Below are 18,699 nucleotides of genomic sequence, written 5' to 3'. Positions count from 1 at the left end.
CCAGCCCCATTTGCCCTGCACCCCCCAAAAATAATAATAATAAAAAATGTGCTTCAGTCTTTGTTCCAACACCAACGACTCTGTCGCGAGTGGATCATATTTTTTATGGTAAGTCCACCACAAAAGTTACTTTCATATTTTTCCACCATTGCCATTGCTGATCGCAACTCCCTCCTTTCGTATTTCTCCACTACCATGTACTGTATTTTCTCTCTCCTTTCACTCTGACTCTGCTGTAGGGTAGCTGAGTGGCGCAGCAGACAGATCCCTGGTCCTGGGGCCAAGAGGCCCCAAGCCCCCATATCACCCCTTAGGCCTAGTATCCACCTGGCCCTATGGTCCCAGACAGGCCATCCAATCCCAGCCCCTTGCTAGCAGTAAAAAAGAAAATGTGTTATATCTGACCACTGTCCCCCCACAGTCCATCCTCTCTTCCATCATGCACATCCCCCCCTTCCCCCTGTCCCCCCCCTTTGTTACTCCAGATGTCTATACCCCATTGAGTATATATGCAGTTTTCTCTCCTAGCCACCTCTGATGAGGGCGAAGATTCCCTCATTCCACCTTGCCTTCCCCCCTTCTATATCACTGCAATAGCTCATTGTAATAAAGAAAAAACTTATTATATGAGATATCTTGGACTATTCCCCCTCTCCTTTTTCTTTCTCCCATCACATTTCTCTTTTTGTCTATTGACTCCATTTTTACACCATATTTTGTCTTCAAATTCAGCTTTCTCCTGTACTTCAACTATAAAAGCTCCCTCTACCTGCTCTATTAACTGAGAAGATTCATTCAAGTATCATCACTGTCATTTTTCTATGCAGGAATACATGCAGTTCATCCTTATTAAGTCCCTCATATTTCCCCCCTCTCCTCCAATCTCTGTGCTTCACCTGAGTCCTGTATCTGAAGATCAAACCTTCTGTTCAGCTCTGGCCATTCCAGAAGGAACATTTGAAATTCCCCTGGTTCATTGAAAGTCCATCTTTTTCCCTGGAAGAGGACATTCAGCCTTGCTGGGTAGTTCATTCTTGGCTGCATTCTAAGCTCTTTTGCCTTCTGGTATATTGTATTCCAAGGCCTGAGAGCTTCCAATGTAGTTGCTGCTAAGTCCTGTGTGATCCTGACTGCAGCTCCATGATATTTGAATTGTGTCCTTCTGGCTGCTTGTAATATTTTCTCTTTGACTTGGGAGTTCTGGAACTTGGCTATAATATTCCTAGGGGTTGGTTTTTTGGGATCTCTTTCTCAGGGGGATCGGTGGATTCTCTCCATTTCTATTTTTGCCTTCTTCTTCTAGAATATCAGGGCAATTTTCCTGTAGTAATTCTTTGAAAATGATGTCAAGGCTCTTTTCATGATCATGACTTTCAGGTATTCCAATAATTTTTAAATTATCTTTCCTAAGTCTGTTTTCCATATCAGTTGTTTTTTCAATGAGATGTTTCACATTTTCTTCTAATTTTTCATTTTTTTGGTTTTGCAGTAATGAGTGCTGGTTTCTCATAAATTCATCAATCTCCCCGAGTTCTATTCTTTGTCTGAAGGATTTGTTCTCCTCAGAGAGTTTTCTTATCTCTTTTTCCATCTGGCCAATTTTGCTTTTTAAAGCATTCTTCTCCTCAATAACTTTTTGAACTGTTTTATCCATTTGACCTAAGCTGGTTTTTAGCATGCTATTTTCTTCAGCATTTTTTTAGATTTCCTTGACTACGCTGCTGACTTCATTTTCATGTTTTTCCTGTATCTCTCTTCTTTTCCCAGTTTTTCTTCTAACTCCCTCATGTGATTTTCAAAGTCTTTTTTGAGCTCTGTCATAGCCTGAGCCCAATTTCTGTTATTCTTGGAATCTTTAGATGCAGGAGTTTGTGTTTCCTCATCTTCAGACTGAGTATTTTGATCCTTCTTGGGCTCATATGCAAAATATTTCTAATTGGGCTTCCTCTTGTTTCTCTGCTCGGTCATTTTCCCAGCCTGGGCCTGGTTTGGGGTGCTTCCTGAGCTTTTGGGACACTCCCACAAGGGTCTCAGTGTGTGAGGCTCTGTCCTCCCTCCTGGTCTGCGAATGACCATATGCGCGCCCCTCTGCCACGGGGCTGAGGTGGGGGGGGCCCTGCTGTCCTCTGGGGGGGGGGGGGGGGCCTAGACTGGGATCAGGATCTGAATGTGGTCAGAGCCCCAGAGTCCTGTTCCTAAAATGGTTTTTAACAAGTTGTTTTCTTCCACATTTTTTGGATCTCCCTGACTAAGCTGCTGGCTTGGTTTTCATGTTTTTTTCTGCATCTCATTTCTCTTCCCAATTTTTCCTCTACCTCCCTTAATTTTCAAAATCTTTTTTTGAGCTCTGCCATAGCCTGAGCCCAATTCCTATTTTTCTTGGAGACTTTGGATACAGAAGCTTGAACTTTTGTCATCTTCTGAGTGTGTTTTCATCCTCCATGTGACCAAAGTAATTGTCTATGGTCAGGTTCCTTTTTTTCTGTTAACTCATTTTCCCTAGCCTTTGCCCTGGTTTTGGAGAGCTTCCTGAGCTTTTCAGTTCTTATTGGGACACCTCCACAAGGACCTCAGTTCCTTCAATGTCTTATGAGAAGCTCTGATTGCTCTCCTGGTCTGTGCTTAGTCTGTGGATGATCACAAGCACACGCCTCTGCCCAAGCTGCTGTGAGAAGGGTCCTTACTCTATGGCAATGGGGAACCCCAGACTCTGACCAGGTCTAACTATGAACAAAACACCAGAGACCTTTCCCAGGGAGAGAGGAGAGACCTTGACAGTCTCCCTTCACCCCCTTACCTTCTGTGAACTGAGTGCTCTGGTAGCAGCTACTGGCAGCTCCCTGCTGGGTGGCTCTGCGAGCCTGTTTCTGTTTCCCAGGATTCAGGTTGTGCTAAGGACTGGGACTGCACCAAGGGCTATGCTGGCCTGGGCTCCATACTCACTTTGACAGAGGTTTCCCTGCTGATCTTCCAAGTTGTGCTTTGTGTTCCCCGGGTTGGTAGTCTGGAAACCACAAACCAGTGCTCCCAGGGACCCAGGCGCCCTGAAGGCTAGAGCTCCTTCACTCCCACGTGGTATCGTGTTTCACTGTCGGCCCCCTCCAACCCCAAGGAACAGAGCTTTCCCATAATCTTCTAGATTACCTTGGGCTGGAGAATTGCCTCACTGGGTTTTTCTGTAGATTTTTTCTGTCTCTCAAAAATTTAGTTAGAGTCATAATGTCAAGGTCTTTGGAATATTTTGTGAGAGTTCCTGGGAAATCCTGTCCTCATGCTGCCATCTTGGTTCCATGTGATTCTTTTATTTTTAACCTAAACTCCAACCCATCCTTTAAAGCCCAACTCAAATGCTATCTGTACTAAAGCCTACATGAATACATCTCTTCCATTTTCCCCTTTATACTTCAAACAGAATTTTGTTTGTAACCTCAGTGTTTGACCTGAGCACAAGAGGTATGTAACTTGCCTAAAAATCCCACACATTAATGACAGAGACAAAAAAGTCTATTGATAGCCACCTAGTATTCTTTCTACTATGCAGCCTGAAAATAATTTATTATGTTGCACTTACTAAGAGTTTGATAAATTAACATATAACATGTTTTTATTTTTTAATTTAATTTTTTAAATAAAAATTTTACAAATTTGAGAATTTGAGTACTTACCCCCATTATCTGTTCTCTTTAAAGCCCCATCCTTATGAGGACATAATTCACATCGCTAGAGAAAAAACAAAAAAGCAAAAAATGATGGAAATTAGGAAGTTACCACATTTTTACAAACTGCAAAATGCCACATACAATAATATTTAAAGAAAAAATATTTAAAACCATGGACACAATTTGCATTAGTAATTCCCTAAAATACTTCAATTTAATAATTCTCAAAGGATAACTCTTCCTTTAGAATAAATATACTATAAATAAATAAACATACTATTGTTTGAAGGACGGGTTGCCAACTTTTTTAAAATATTATTTTGGGGGGCAGCTAGGTGGCACAGTAGATAGAGCACTGACCCTGGAGTCAGGAGTACCTGAGTTCAAATCCAGCCTCAGACACTTAATAATTACCTAGCTGTGTGGCCTTGGGCAAGCCACTTAACCTCATTGCCTTGTAAAAATCTAAAAAAAAAAAATTATTTTGGTCATACCACTGCTAGATCAATATTCCAAAGACATCCAAAAAAAGGCCTATCTGTACAAAAATATTTTATGGTGGCTAAGAACTGAAAATTAAAGGGATTCTCATCATTTGGAAAATGGCTAACTAAGCTGTGGTACATGATCTGTGGAATATTATTATGTTCTATAAATGACCAAGCAGACTGATTGCAGAAAAGCATGATAAGACTTTCAAGAACTGATGCAGTGAAATGAACAAAACCAAAAGACACTGTATACATTACCATAAATATCGTTGGATGAAGAACTCTAAATGACTTAGCTATTCTCATCAATACAATGATTAAAGACATTCCCAAAGGACTAATGATTAAGTATACCAGCCTTCTCCAGAGAAAGAACTGATATTATTTGAATACAGACTGAAGCTATTTCTTCATTTTTCTTCTTTCATTTTTTTCCTTTTCTTCAAATTTTCTTATACAAAATGACTAATATGGAGAATTGCTTTATATAACAACACATTTATAACCCAAATGCTTTCCATCTCAGGGAAAGAAGAGAAGGAAGAAGGGAGAACAAGAATTTAGATTTTATATAACATCTTTATTTTAAGTAGTTTTAAATTTTTTTAATTTATTTTAACTGAAACTTTAAATAAAAATTTAAAAACAACAAAAAGGGTTAATTTGTCATAACCTTTGGATTAATGATATAAACTAGCAAATTCAAGAGTTCAAGACTTGCTATTGAATATAAACACAGAGGCTTGAGACAGGTTTCTAAATTATTTCATATCAATGCCAAACCATTATAGATCATGGTAGATATCAAGCACCTGTTTAATAAACGTTCTGCATAAAATTTTATCTCTAAGTAAGTGTGATAACTAATGGAAGCAAGAGAAGAAAATGACATCCTCTGCCTCTCCCACAGAGATGCAATCCTCTCCTTCTGCCCACCCCCACCCCCCACCAACTTTGCTATTCTTCTCTATTTAATCTAGGCAGACAAAGGTGTTCATACAACAAGAAGGGATCATTCGGGGTTAAAATTTTGTTAGCCTTACATGTGAAGATTTATTAAGCATATCATAGATACCAAGTCCTGTGTTATCCACTAAAGAAAAACAAATAGAAGAGACAACCATACCTCATTAAATTCTAGTGAGGGAAACAAGAATGTGGATACATACTCATCTAAAGAATATATAAAATATAAAGAGACTAAGTACAAAGATAGTTTGGGAAAGAGCACCAGCAGTTGCAGGGATCAGGAACAGGCTTTAAGTATAGGGTGGTATTTGACTTTTCCAGGAAGAAGAGGCAGCTAGGCAGAGCCAAAGCACTGTGAGGAATGGAGAGAGGCTCAGAATGGTTACCGACACAAATGCAGGGAAGGGGTTATCATACAATGAAACTAGAAAGATGGGTGGGAGTCGGGGTTAAAAAGAGACTTAGGGAAGAGCACTGGTCCATGAGTCAGGAAGACCTAAGTACAAATTTGGTCTCAGACATATCCAAGGTAGGTGAAAACAGCCAAGTCATTTAACCTCTGCTTCCTTTAGTGTCCTTATCTGGAGAAAAATGAGATGTGTAAAGTGCTTAAAGACACAATGCCTACTACAAAGTAAATGCTGAGAAATGCTTATTCTCTCCTCCTTCCAGGTTATACTTTTTCCCCCAGGTCCAACAGAGGCACAGGACTTGAGGGAGAGGGGCAGCCATTGGAATTCAGGCCTCATTCCAAATTTATTATAGAAGGCCTGAGGAAATGCTGAACTGGGATTCACTCCAGAGGAAAAGGAAGCAAGGGACCCTCCAAATAAAGGCAGTCTAGACTCCAGTAAAAGCCACTGACACTGGAACACCCCCTAGGTTCAGCTACACCAGCTCCACTTCTCCTGTCTTCCACTTCCTACCAGTGTGCCCTCATGAAACAAGAAATAACCTATCATAGAAGAGTGAAAGAAAAAAGAGATAGAGATGGCTTGAGTCTCTCTCTCATCAGATATAGCTCAGGGAGGAAATAACACATTCAGTTGAATACAAAAATTTATATTAGGAAAAGAAAAGGGGGGCTGAATGAATGGGAATGAAAGGGGGTAATGAATGGAGAGCAGATAGAAGGGCAGAAGTTAGAAGCAAACACTGGTGGAGGGGGACATGGTGAAAGGAGAGCAAAAAGTATTAACGGAGAAAGTAGAATAGAAATACAAAGAAAATATAATTGTAAAGATGAATGGGATGAACTCTCCCATAAAATGGAAGTGGATAACAAAGTGGATTAAAACCAGAATTCTATGATATGCTGTTTACAAGAAACATAAATGAAGCAAAGAGATAACCACAGAGTAAAGGTAAGACCGGAAAAGATTATATATTAAGCCTAAACTAAAGTTAAAAAAGCTGGGGTAACAATCCTGATTTCAGGCAAAGGAAAAGCAAAAATAGATCTAATTATAAGAAATAAAGAAAAAGCTACATCGTGCTAAAGGGAACAATAGACTTAAGTCCTATAGATACTAAACATTTATTCACCAAGTCTTAAAGAAGTTAAGTTACAGGAAGTTACAGATAGCAATCTAACCACCAAATAAACAAGAAAGAAGGAGGTGAAGAGAATTTTAGAAAAGTTAATGATGAACCTCTGAAAAAACTTGAATGGGGATAGAAAGGAGTATGTCTTTTTCTCAGGGGTACATGGTATCTACACAAAAACTGACCATGCACTAGGGACATAAAAATCTCTCAATCATTGCAGAAAGAAAAGAAATATTAAATACAAGATTTTTAGACATGATGTAGTAAAAATCACGGGCAATAACAAGACATAGATGGATTATAAATTAGTTAAATTGATTAATTAAATAATCTACTCCTGAAGAATGAGGGGTTCAAACAACAAATCGTAAAAACAATAATTTCATCCAAGAAAATAACGAGATAACATGCCATAATTTATGGCATACAGAAACAGAGAAAGTTAGGAGAAACTTCATACTTCTATATTCTTACATGAATAAAAAGTAAGGAGAAGAGTCAATGAATTTGTACATGCAACTAAAAAAGCTAGAAAAAGAACAAATTAAAAACCCCAATCAAATACTAAATTAGAAATTCTAAAAATGAAAGGACAGCTTAATAAAATAGAAAGTAAGAAAACTAGTGAATTAAATAAAACTAAAGGCCAGTTTTATGAAAAAAGATAAACCTGTTTAATTTGATTTTAAAAAAGAAAAGCAAATTACCAGTATCAAAAATTAAGGTAAATGCATCACCAATGAAGAGGAAATTAAAGCAATAATTAAGAGCAATTATGCCCAATTGTAAGTCAATAAATTTAACAATATAAGTAAAATGGATGAATATTTACAAAAATATAAATTGCTCAGATTAATGGAAAAGGAAATACAATACTTAAATAACAACCCATTTTAGAAGAAATTAATCAACTCATCAATGAAATCCCTGAGAAAAATATCTCCACAGCCAGATGAATTCACAGATGAATTCTAACAAACATTCAAAAAACAATTAATTCCAATATTGGAAAACCAGGCAAAAAAAAAAATTCTACCAAATTCCTTTTATGACACAAGTATGACACTGATACCTAAATCAGAAAGAGACAAAACTGAGAAAGAAAAATATAGACCAATTACTCTAATGAATATTGATGCAGAAATTTTAAATAAAACATTAGCAAAGAGATTATAGCAACTCATCAGGAGAATAATACACTATGATCCGGTAGGATTTATATCAGAAATGCAGGGTTGGTTCAATATTAGGAAAAGAATCCATATAAATTGACCATATCAACAACACAATGAACAGAAATCATATGATTATCTCAGTAGATACTGGAAAAAGCTTTTGTCAAAATACAGAACCCATTCCTAATAAAAACACTAGAGAGCATAGGAATAGACAGAGTTTTACTTAAAATGATAAGCAATATCTACATAAAATCATCAGCAAGCATTTTATGTAATACGGATATGCTAGAAGTATTCCCAATAAGATCAGGGGTTAAACAAGGATGCCTGTTTATCACCACTATTATTTAATATTGTATTAGAAATGCTAGCTTTAGCATTGAGAAGAAAAAAATTGAAGGAATTAGATAATGAGGAAACAAAACTTCCATTCTTAGCAGATGATTGGATGATTTACTTAGAGAATCCTAGAAAATGAACTAAAAAAACTGCTTGAAATAATTAACAACTTCAGCAAAGTTGCAGGATATATATATATATATTGCAGGATATATAAATTCAGTAGCATTTCTATATATGACCAACAAAGCCCAGGAGCAAAAGATCGAAAGAGAAATTCCATTTAAAATAACGGTAAGATATGTAACCTATATCAGATTACTTACAATCATAGAGAAGAGGGAGGGAAAGGAAGGTAGGTAGAAAAATGTGGAACACAAAAGCTTTTTTTAAAAAAGGCAGATTCTATCTTTGCATACAACTGGAAAAAATAAAGTAACACTCAAAAATATAAAATAATTGTAGATAATAAAAATAATTGGAAATATGACTGGAAGACAAACATTACTAAAAAATTATTTTTAGAGCTAGAAAAAATAATAACAGAGCAGCTAGGTGGCGTAGTGGATAAAGCACTGACCCTGGAGTCAAGAGTACCTGGGTTCAAATCTGGCCTCAGACACTTAATAATGACCTAGCTGTGTGGCCTTGGGCAAGCCACTTAACCCCGTTTGCCTTACAAAAAAAAAAACCTAAAAAAGAAAAAAAAATGAAAAAATAATAACAAAATTCATCTGGAGGAATAAAAAGGTCAAGAATATTAAGGTAATTAATGAAAAAAATGCAAAGTACCTTGCCATACATAATAGATCTCAAACTGTATTATAAAACAACAATCAACAAAACTATTTGTTATTGGAAAAAAAATAGAGTCATGGATCAGTGGATAGATACAACAGACACAGTAGTGAATGACTATAGTAATCTACTATTTGATAAACCCAAAAACTCCAGGCTTTGGAATTAAGAACTCAAGGAAAACCTGAAAAATAAAATGGCTAAAAGTAGACATAGAACAGTATCTCACACCCTACACCAAGATAAGGTCAAAATAGATACATGTGAAGATTCCTGAAGACAGGAATACTCTGGGGCAGCTAGGTGGCACAGTGGATAGAGCACCGGCCCTGGAGTCAGGAGTACCTGAGTTCAAATTTGGCCTCAGACACTTAATAATTACCTAGCTGTGTGGCCTTGGGCAAGACACTTAACCCCATTTGCCTTGCAAAAATCTCAAAAAAAAAAAAAACGAATAAAAAAAGAATACTTTATGACCAACCAGAGATAAAGAATATTATACATACAAAACTGAAAATTTTAATTAAATTAAATTTAAATGGTTTTGTATAAAAAAACCAATGCAGCCAAGATTAGAATGAAAACATAAAGCTGGAAACAATTTTATAGCCAATAGTTCTAATAAAGATATCACTTTTAAAATACAGAGAATGGAGTTAAATTTGTAAGAAACAAGTCATTCCCCAATTGATAAATGGTCAAAGGACATGAACAGGCAGTTTTCAAATAAAGAAATTAATGTTATCTATAAACATGGAAAAAATGCTCTAAATCACTTGTGATTAGAGAAATGCAAATTAAAGCAATTCTGAAGTTATCCTATCAGATGACAAAAAAGGAAAAGGATAAATATTCAAAAGCAATGTGGAAAAACTGGGACACTAATGCATTATTGGTAAAGTTGTGAACTGATCCATCACTCTGGACAGCAACTGGGGAATTATGTTCAAAGGGTTATAAATCTATGTCCCAAAAAGATCATATAGTAGATCTTATTGTGGTGGCAAAAGAATTAGAAATTGAGGAAATGCCCATCAACTGGGGAATGTTGAACAAGTGTAGTATATAAATGTAATGAAAAATACTATTCCAAAAGAAATGATGAGCAGTGGGGGCAGCAATGGATAAAGCTCCAGCCCTGGAGTCGGGAGGACCTGAGTTCAAATTCAGCCTCAGACATTTGACGATTACCTGTGTGACAATGGGCAAGTCACTTAACTCCACTGCCTTGCAAACTCCCCCTCCCGAAAAAAAAGAAAAGATGAGTAGGAAGATTTCAGAAAAACCTAGAAAGATTTACATGCTGAGTGAACAGAAGCAGCCAAACAGTTTCAGCAACTCTATGATGATCAACTAAGATAGACTTAACTCTTCTCAGCAATACAAGAATGAAGGACAATTCCAAGATTATGATAGAAAATGCTATCCACATCTAGAAAAAGACCTATAAACTCTGAATGTAAATTGAAGCATACTATTTATACTTTTGTTGTTTTTCCTTTCTTTTGGTTTTTCCTTTTTTGTTCTAAATCTTCTTTCATAATATGACTAATGTGGAAATTTGCTTAACATGATTGTACATTTATAACCTACTGATACATGATTGTTTGCTGTCCGGAGAGGGAGAAAAATGTGGAACTCAAAATCTTAGAAGAATGTATAATGTAAATTATCTTTACATGTAATTGAATAAAATATCATTTAAGTGGGGGGAAATATAAAATAATTTTCCCTGGAATATTGTTTTGTCTGTTTTCATTTCAAAGAAATCTCATTTGAAAATCACCATCTAGATTTGAACCGAAAGAATAATGCTTTTAAGAACTGTCTTACCAGGTAGTTTGAGTAAAGTACTTGTCAGAAACCTACATGTAAGCAATTAGACTAGAATAATAACAATGATATTAAGAAAATTAAAATTATTTTTGCTTTTCAGATTATATAAAATCTTGATTCTTGAATGTAGAAAAAGGACCAATATTTACTGGCTGAAATACTTATTCATTTGTTTTCCACCAGCTATTCAAATGTTATGTTGAGTAACAAAAGTAAAAATCAATAAATTATTTATTTACAAAGCTCATCTATGCCTCAGAGTATGTTATTTTAATTGAGAACAATGTTTGTTCTTCATTTTCAAAGAAGTCCATGACATCAGGGAGGTGATGGCATGACAAGCACGTGAATTGGATTGGGGGGGGGGGGGGGGCTGTGCTAAGTCACCAGCTTCAAGTTTCTCCTCCAGAGGCATCTTGGTCCAGCGACCAGATATGAATCAGGACAACTGGAGATGGCCCTAGATGTGGGGCAAACAGGATTAAGCGACTCACCCAATGTCACACAGCTAGTAAGTGGCAGTTATCTGAGGTTGGATTCGAATTCCTATCCTCCTAAATCCAAGACCAGTGCTGTCGACTATACCACCAAGCTGCCCCAAGTTATTTTAATTGACAACTACCTGAACCTTTGAGAGTTGTTTTAGAAATGCTGTTAACTGTTCTTGGAACACATAATTCCACAGAACAATTCTTAAAGGCACTAAAATGAACCAAAAGAAATAAAAAAGGAAACATTTACTTTATATTTTTGTTTATTTCTCCCAAGGAAACAAATATAATACTATACTCATCCCAAACGAATATTCACAATTTTATATTCAATTTTTGCCTTTGATTCAATAAGGAGGAATAATTTGTCAAATATTTTTGCTGTTATTGCTTATTTACTTTCAATTTTATTTATGTATTTATTCAACTTTGAATTCTTGGTGAGTCCATTTGGGATTTTCTTGCCAAAGATATTGGAGCACTTTGCCATTTCTTTCTCCAGCTCATTTTACAGATGAGGAGACTGGGGCAAAAATGGTTAAAAGACTTCTTCAGGATCACACAGTGTTTAAGTGTCTGAGGCCAATTTTGAATTTATTCATTGTGCCAATTGTCAAACAAAGGATAAGCTATTTATTTCTAAAAGATCATGAATCAGGGACAGTTAAGTGGTGCAGTGGATGGAGTAATAGCTCCGAGTCATGAGGCCCTCAGTTCAAATTAGACCTCAGACATTTAATACTTACTGTATTTCCCCATGTAGAAGATGCACCTTATGGGGGGGGGGGGGTCTGAAATTTGAAAAAAAAAAGTATTATATAAAGTTATCGAGCCCAAGCTTTATTCAAAATTCAAGGACCTTATACTCATAGCTTTCAGACATCTTTTGGGCAAATCTGGCATGCTTAGTCCATTCCATTTCATGAACATGAAGCACCAATTGTGTCTTCCTTTGAAATCAGTCACTTCTTTTTCATCAGCAATTCTTCTGGTCTCATGCTGAATCATCTTTGTGGACACGGAAATTCCAAAGGCCCTTTGCTCTTCAATCCATCTCTTCAATTCCCTCTCTAAATCAGGCCATTTGACTGCCTTGACTCTCATGGCCTTCTTCTACCAGGGAGTTTTTCAGCAGGGTTTCTTCTTGCTAGAGCCAGTCTCTCATTATTTTCTCAGTTGGAGGAGGACCAAACTGACATTCAGCAGCATGATTTACATTCACTTTTGCAAACTGGATCACTTTGAACTTGAATTCAGAACTATGAAAACCTTTTCTGAGCTATTTCTGGGCAGAACCTGGCAAGACGTAACCTAATATACCAGTAACAAATGTGAAACAATGAACGCAAAGACAGCAAGCTCGAAAAAGCAGGAAATGCAAGTCAAAAAATCTGCAACCATAATATAAGATGCTCCCAGTTTTTAGACCCCAAATTTTTTGAAAGAGGGTACATCTTATACAAGGGGAAATACAGTACTTAGCTGTGTGACCTTGGTCAATTCACTTAATCCCATTGCCTTGCCAAAACAAAACAAAGAAAGTTTATTAATCACTGAATTATAATAGCAAGGTATAGGATTCAGCATGACAAAAGCAAAGGCTAGTCAGAATAGTCCTGAAAATCTAATCATATAGGCTAATCACAGAAATAATGTAGTTTTCACACTGAAAACTTAACCCTATCCCCCACTCCCACTTTTTAAGAGAATCTTTTGGACTTTTAAGTATAGAAGGCACTGCAGGTCAACCAAAAAAGGTCAGAGACATTTTTACTGCCAAAAAAAAGTTAAGAAAAATGCATTTATCAATCCAGACTCAGGAAGAATGAGGATAAATCATGCTGACCACCTCCAAGCACAGAAGTAATAGACTAGAGTTACACATTTAGACATATACTTTAAAATACTAGCTAAGTATGGATTTTTTTTTACTTTACTAAATTTTATTTATAACAAGAAAGGCTTGTTGGTTGGTTTATTGGGGATTAGGGAGGAACTGCAAGTATAAGAGTTATATAAGGCAATTATAAATAAATGGGAAAAAAGCTTAAGTTTCAAAACATAGTGTTCAGTCTACAATTCATTAAAGTAGCAATATAGAGAGTAGAAGCAAAGACACAAATTTGAAAATAGAGACTTATTTTTTTAATTCTAAATAATAGCTAGAACACAGAAATGTTTAACAACTAATGAGAAAGGAAATTATACTGAGACAACATAGTGAAATTTCTCAGAGTCAGCTAAAGCAGCCCCCAGAGGAAAAATTATATTCCTAAAAACATAGTGATGAAAGAGATCAAAGAAAAAAGAAAATGACTCATATGTACAAAATATTTATAGACACTCTTTTTTTGTGGTGGCAAAGTACAGCAAGCTAAGTGGGTGAGGTAGGATAAATGATGATTATCATTTGGGGAATGATTGAACAAATTATTATATATAACTGTAATGAAACACTGCTATAAGAAATGTTGAACAGTTTAAAAAAAAAACCTGGAAAGATCTGTATGAACTAATGCAGAGTAGTGAACAAAAACCAGGACAATTTATAAATTAACAACACTGTAAAGACAAACAACTGTGAAAGATTTAACAATTCTGATAAATGCAATGATCCAAAGAACTGAGGAAGCATGCTATTGCACCCTTCTAATAAGAGAGAGTTGATAGCATCAAGGAGCAGAATGAGACATGTTTCAGACATGGTCAACGAAAGAATTTATTCTGCTTGATATGTATATTTTATATGAAGTCTATTTTCATCTTATTTTTTCCCAAGGGAATAAAAAACAGAAGAGAAAATAGATTTTGGTTCATTAAAAAAAAATCTTCCAAAATCATACTAACAAAATAGATGGTTAATAAGTTATATTGCAATTTAAAAATCAGAAAATCAACAAACAAAATAAAATGAAGATAAATCTTGAAAAATAAGAGAACTAATAAATTAGAAACTAAAAATGACTAAAACTGATACACTTTATTTATTTTGGAAAAGGAAGAAAATCAAATTAAAGGAAAAAAAGGAAAAAAGATTTGGACCCAATATATATGCAGTTATATTTCAACAAAACTGAGAATTTTAAAGAATAAAGGATTAGCTACAAAAATGCCAAATACCCATGTAGGTTATAGAACACTATTATTCTATTAGAAACCAGGAGAGATAGGAATTCAGAGAAGCCTGGAAAGACTTGCATAAACTGATGCTGAGTGAGATGAGCAGAATCAGAAGAACATTTTTAAGCATGGGGGTGATGATCAACCTTAATAGACTTGCTTATTTCATCAGTGCAACAATCAGGGAGAATTTTAGGGTATCTGCAATGGAGAATATCATCTGTATCCAGAGAAAGAATTGTGGAGTTTGAACAAAGACCAAAGACTATTACCTTTAATTAAAAAAAATATATATTTATCTTATGTATTATGTAATTTTGCTATCTCTTGTATTTTATTTTGTCCTTTATTTCATTTTTTCCTCAAGCATTCAATTTTGATCAATGTATAACATGGAAACAATGTAAAGACTATCAGACTGTCTTCTGTGGGGAAGGTGGGGGGGGAGCAAGGTTGGGGGGAAAATTATAAAATTCAAAAACATTACCAAAAAATGATAGGAAGAACCTGCTATTGTGTATCATTGGAAAATAAATAAAATATTTATATTAAAGGAAAAAATGTCAAATACCAAATCAACAGAAGACTAAATAGAATCTAAAAGAATGAAAATGAACTAACTGTAAAAAGAACTAACAAAGAAAAAAGTTTTAGCCCTAATACACTTAACAGGGATGCATTCAAATTTTTCAAAAAACAATTGATAATTCTAAACAAATTATCTATCAAAACTGAGGTAAAACACTATTAACTTCTGGAGAGGAAGATGCTATTATCTGTATTTTACAGATAAAAAAATCATTTCTTAGTTTAAAAATGTGTCTAAAGAAAGGAGCAAAAATGGTCATACTCCAACTATGATGGACTCAGCTCCTCTAAGCAGTACAGAGACTAAAAGACTTGTACAGAAAAAGCCACGTACCCTCAAAGAAAAAACTATAGAATCTGAACACAAACTAAAAATTTTTATGTTTTGTTCCCTTTAGAATTTGATTCTTCTTTCACTATATGACTTATATGGAAATATGTTAACACGATTATTATATAACCAATATCAGATTTCTCACTGTCATAGGGAGGGGAGAGAGTGGTAGAAAAATGTGAAACTCAAAAGCTTACAAAAAGATAAATGCTGAAAACTACCTCTGCATGTAATTGAAAAAATAAAATGAGTATAAATATTAAAAAGAAATTGTTATATTCTCTGATCTACATATTCTTCTGCTATGCATAAAATTCAAGAAGGTCAATAACAAAAAGGTCATGTGTATATCAAAATATTTACAGCACTACTTCTTTGTAGTAGCAAAGAGTAGAAACAAAGCAGATGAGCACAGATTGAGGGAGAAAGGCTAAACAAGTTGTGCTTCAAAGACTTAGTCGAGCAGATGAAAACTGAAGTGAGTAGAATCAAGGAAACAATTTATACAATGACAACAATGCAAATAGAAGAGCAAAACAACTGAAACAAAAGACTGAAATAATCAAATTGGCATATATATATACTATATATATACTATATGATGCTATATGTGTGTGTGTATATATACACACACACACACACACACACACACACACACACACACAGAGATTGAGACAGAATTGAGAAGGCATATCCCCCAATTTTTTGCAGAGTTGCACTACACAAATGAATCACAATTTCATGTTTTTATGGGTTTTTTCATTCTTTTTTTGCTTTCTGTTACAATGGATTTCTGTTACAAGCTTTCTAGTAAAAGAGAAAAGGGACACAGAAAATATCAATGATTTACAAAGGAGAATAATAAAAATTTATTTTTAAAAAAATTGATTGGGTTCACTTGGGTATATGTGAAGGCAGTAAAAGAGCAACTAATGGAGAAGGAAAGACTTGAAGATTAGAATTGGATGATGACTCGGGCAATATCAGAGAAGATAGGAGGGGATGGGATCAAGAGCTTATGGAAAAGTTTGTTATAACAATGAGAAGAGTACTTTATGAGAGATTAGAAGGGAAACAGGCTGACATCAAAACTTTCTGACAAACACAAGTGGTGAAAGAGAAGCTTATGAACAGTGGCAATATCATACTGTCAAAATTAAAAGATATTTTCCCCTCACACCTTCTCCATTTCAATTAAGAGTCAATGAACTTTTTCAGGTGACAAATTCTGTCATAAATTTTCCAGAAAATATTGGCTGTATCAAATAAAATTCATTAACAAATCAAACTATTTAAAAATTAGTCTTGTTTTAATATGCTTAGTCAAGACAATCTGGTGAAATAGGTAGAACACTGGGATAAAGATACATATAAAAGATAAAACAGACCATTTGGATAACAAAATTCAAAAGCTTTTTCACAAACACAATCAATAAGACTCAATGAGAACAATCAAGTAGGGAAAATTATTTGCATCAAATATTACTGAAAAAAAGTTCACCTCTTATTCTGGGAAACAAATAAAACAGCAAGACCCAGTCTTCAACAAAAGAGTAAAATTTATGAATAGCTTTCAAAAGAAATATAAAAGTTAAATGATCCACATAAAACATGCTCCAAATTATACCTTATGACTAAGAGAATTACAAATTAAAATAAATCAAATTTTATCTCATACTTGCAAATTGGCAAAGATAACAAAAAATGGAAAAAAATCAATGTTAGGAGATACTGTTGGGAAGACAGGTTCACTTATACTGTTAGAGAAATTGTTAAGGTGTCTTTCTGATATGGAGATTAATTTGGAATTATGCAAGAAAAACCTATGACTTTGTGGTCTCAATACTGGGTATATTTTCCAAGGAAGCTAAAACTTAACAAAAGTCCAATATATGACAAAATATTCAAAGAAAGACTTAAATTAACAAAGAACAAAAATTAAAATAGATAACTATCATATTGGGACTTTTAGAATAAACTAGCACATAAATGTAATTATGTAGTAAGAAATGACAAAGATGAGGAATTCAGATAGAGACAGAGTATCTGAAGAAAAAACTGTGATATAGAAAAAGGCTTCAAAAAAACTTCTAAGAAATCAAAGTTTCCATTCAATAATTAACTCATAACTAAACTGTAAATTATGGGAAAGGAAATACTATTCAAGAACAAAACAACAAATTATTTCTGGTTAATTCTTTTTTTTTAGGTTTTTTGTAAGGCAAACGGGGTTAAAGTGGCTTGCCCAAGGCCAGACAGCTAGGTAATTTATTAAGTGGCTGAGACCGAATTTGAACCCAGGTACTCCTGACTCCAGGGCCAGTGCTTTATCCACTCCGCCACCTAGCCGTCCCTTTCTAGTTAATTCTTAAAAAAAAATTAAGTCTGATGGTTCAAAAAGTAAAACTTTAAAAAGATCTTTCTAGTATTAAGTAGTAAAACTATTGATAACTGCCCAAAGGACACAAGCTAGAAAATTTATGTAATCTGTCTTTTAAAGTCTTTCTCCTTCATGAACCTTTATTCAGAAAAAGGTTATCACCCACACAAAAGAACTCTTTAAAGAAAGAAGTTGTTAATGAATACAAAAGACCTGAATTGATTGAACTGAATAATGATCTTTCCAATGGCAAAATATTAGTTCAACAAGTATTAGGTATGGATCAAAAGAGATGAATAGTAATGGGGTTTGGAAGAAAGTGAGCAGAAAAGTAAAAAAAAAATTAATTTCTCTGAAGGAAAAAAAAACAATTTTGGGGTCAGAGATCTACTCATCTAATACTAGAAACAAGAAAAAAATTTAGAGATAGCCAGAGGCCAGAGCTAGGGGAAAAAAAAAAAGACACAAAGAGTGGGTCATAAAAAGGAATGATAAAACAAACTCCAGAGCACATAGATCATAGAGAAAAGAATGCAGCACAAATAAAAGTAGTAAAACAACACTATGGCACAAAATTAAATAACAAACATCCGAATAAGAAGCTATAATTTATAATTTAACTATAATCTATATATAATTTAACTATAACCTATGTATAATCTATAATTTAACTCCAAAAATGGATTACTAATAACTGACCTGTTCATTACTTAACAATGCTAGTATTATTCAAGAAATGTTAAGTGTAATCTGAAAAACAAATATTCAATGGAAATGAAGGTTTTAGAAGGCTGTATTTGGAATTTTTCTGAAATATTCTGTAGCTGTAAATAGAAACAAGACAAATAAAACATATAAACTTAAAATCAATAGCACATCAAATACTCTCCTCATAGTTAAGTACTTAAAAGAACTGCATGATGTCAAGGGGAAAAAATCTAAGATAGCAAGATTTTCTATAAAAGCAC

At 34.6% G+C, this 18,699-nt stretch overlaps 1 protein-coding gene across 6 annotated transcripts in view; it reads right to left on the bottom strand.

Annotated features, from left to right (window-relative positions):
• The window catches only part of MLLT10 (MLLT10 histone lysine methyltransferase DOT1L cofactor), a 250,852-nt gene that overhangs the window by 193,079 nt on the left and 39,074 nt on the right, over positions 1 to 18,699 (bottom strand). For all 6 annotated transcript variants that reach the window (XM_074192967.1, XM_074192969.1, XM_074192970.1 and 3 more), the window contains one exon: positions 3,666 to 3,720. In XM_074192967.1, coding sequence (XP_074049068.1) covers positions 3,666 to 3,720 — 55 coding nt within the window. Of the gene's footprint in view, positions 1 to 3,665; positions 3,721 to 18,699 lie in introns of those variants that run through there.

The sequence above is a fragment of the Macrotis lagotis genome, chromosome 7 (assembly GCF_037893015.1).
Source record: "Macrotis lagotis isolate mMagLag1 chromosome 7, bilby.v1.9.chrom.fasta, whole genome shotgun sequence".
Classification (NCBI taxonomy): Eukaryota; Metazoa; Chordata; class Mammalia; order Peramelemorphia; family Peramelidae; genus Macrotis; species Macrotis lagotis.
The sequence above is the reverse complement of the archived record's forward strand: the minus strand, read 5'-3'. Positions and strand labels throughout refer to the sequence as shown.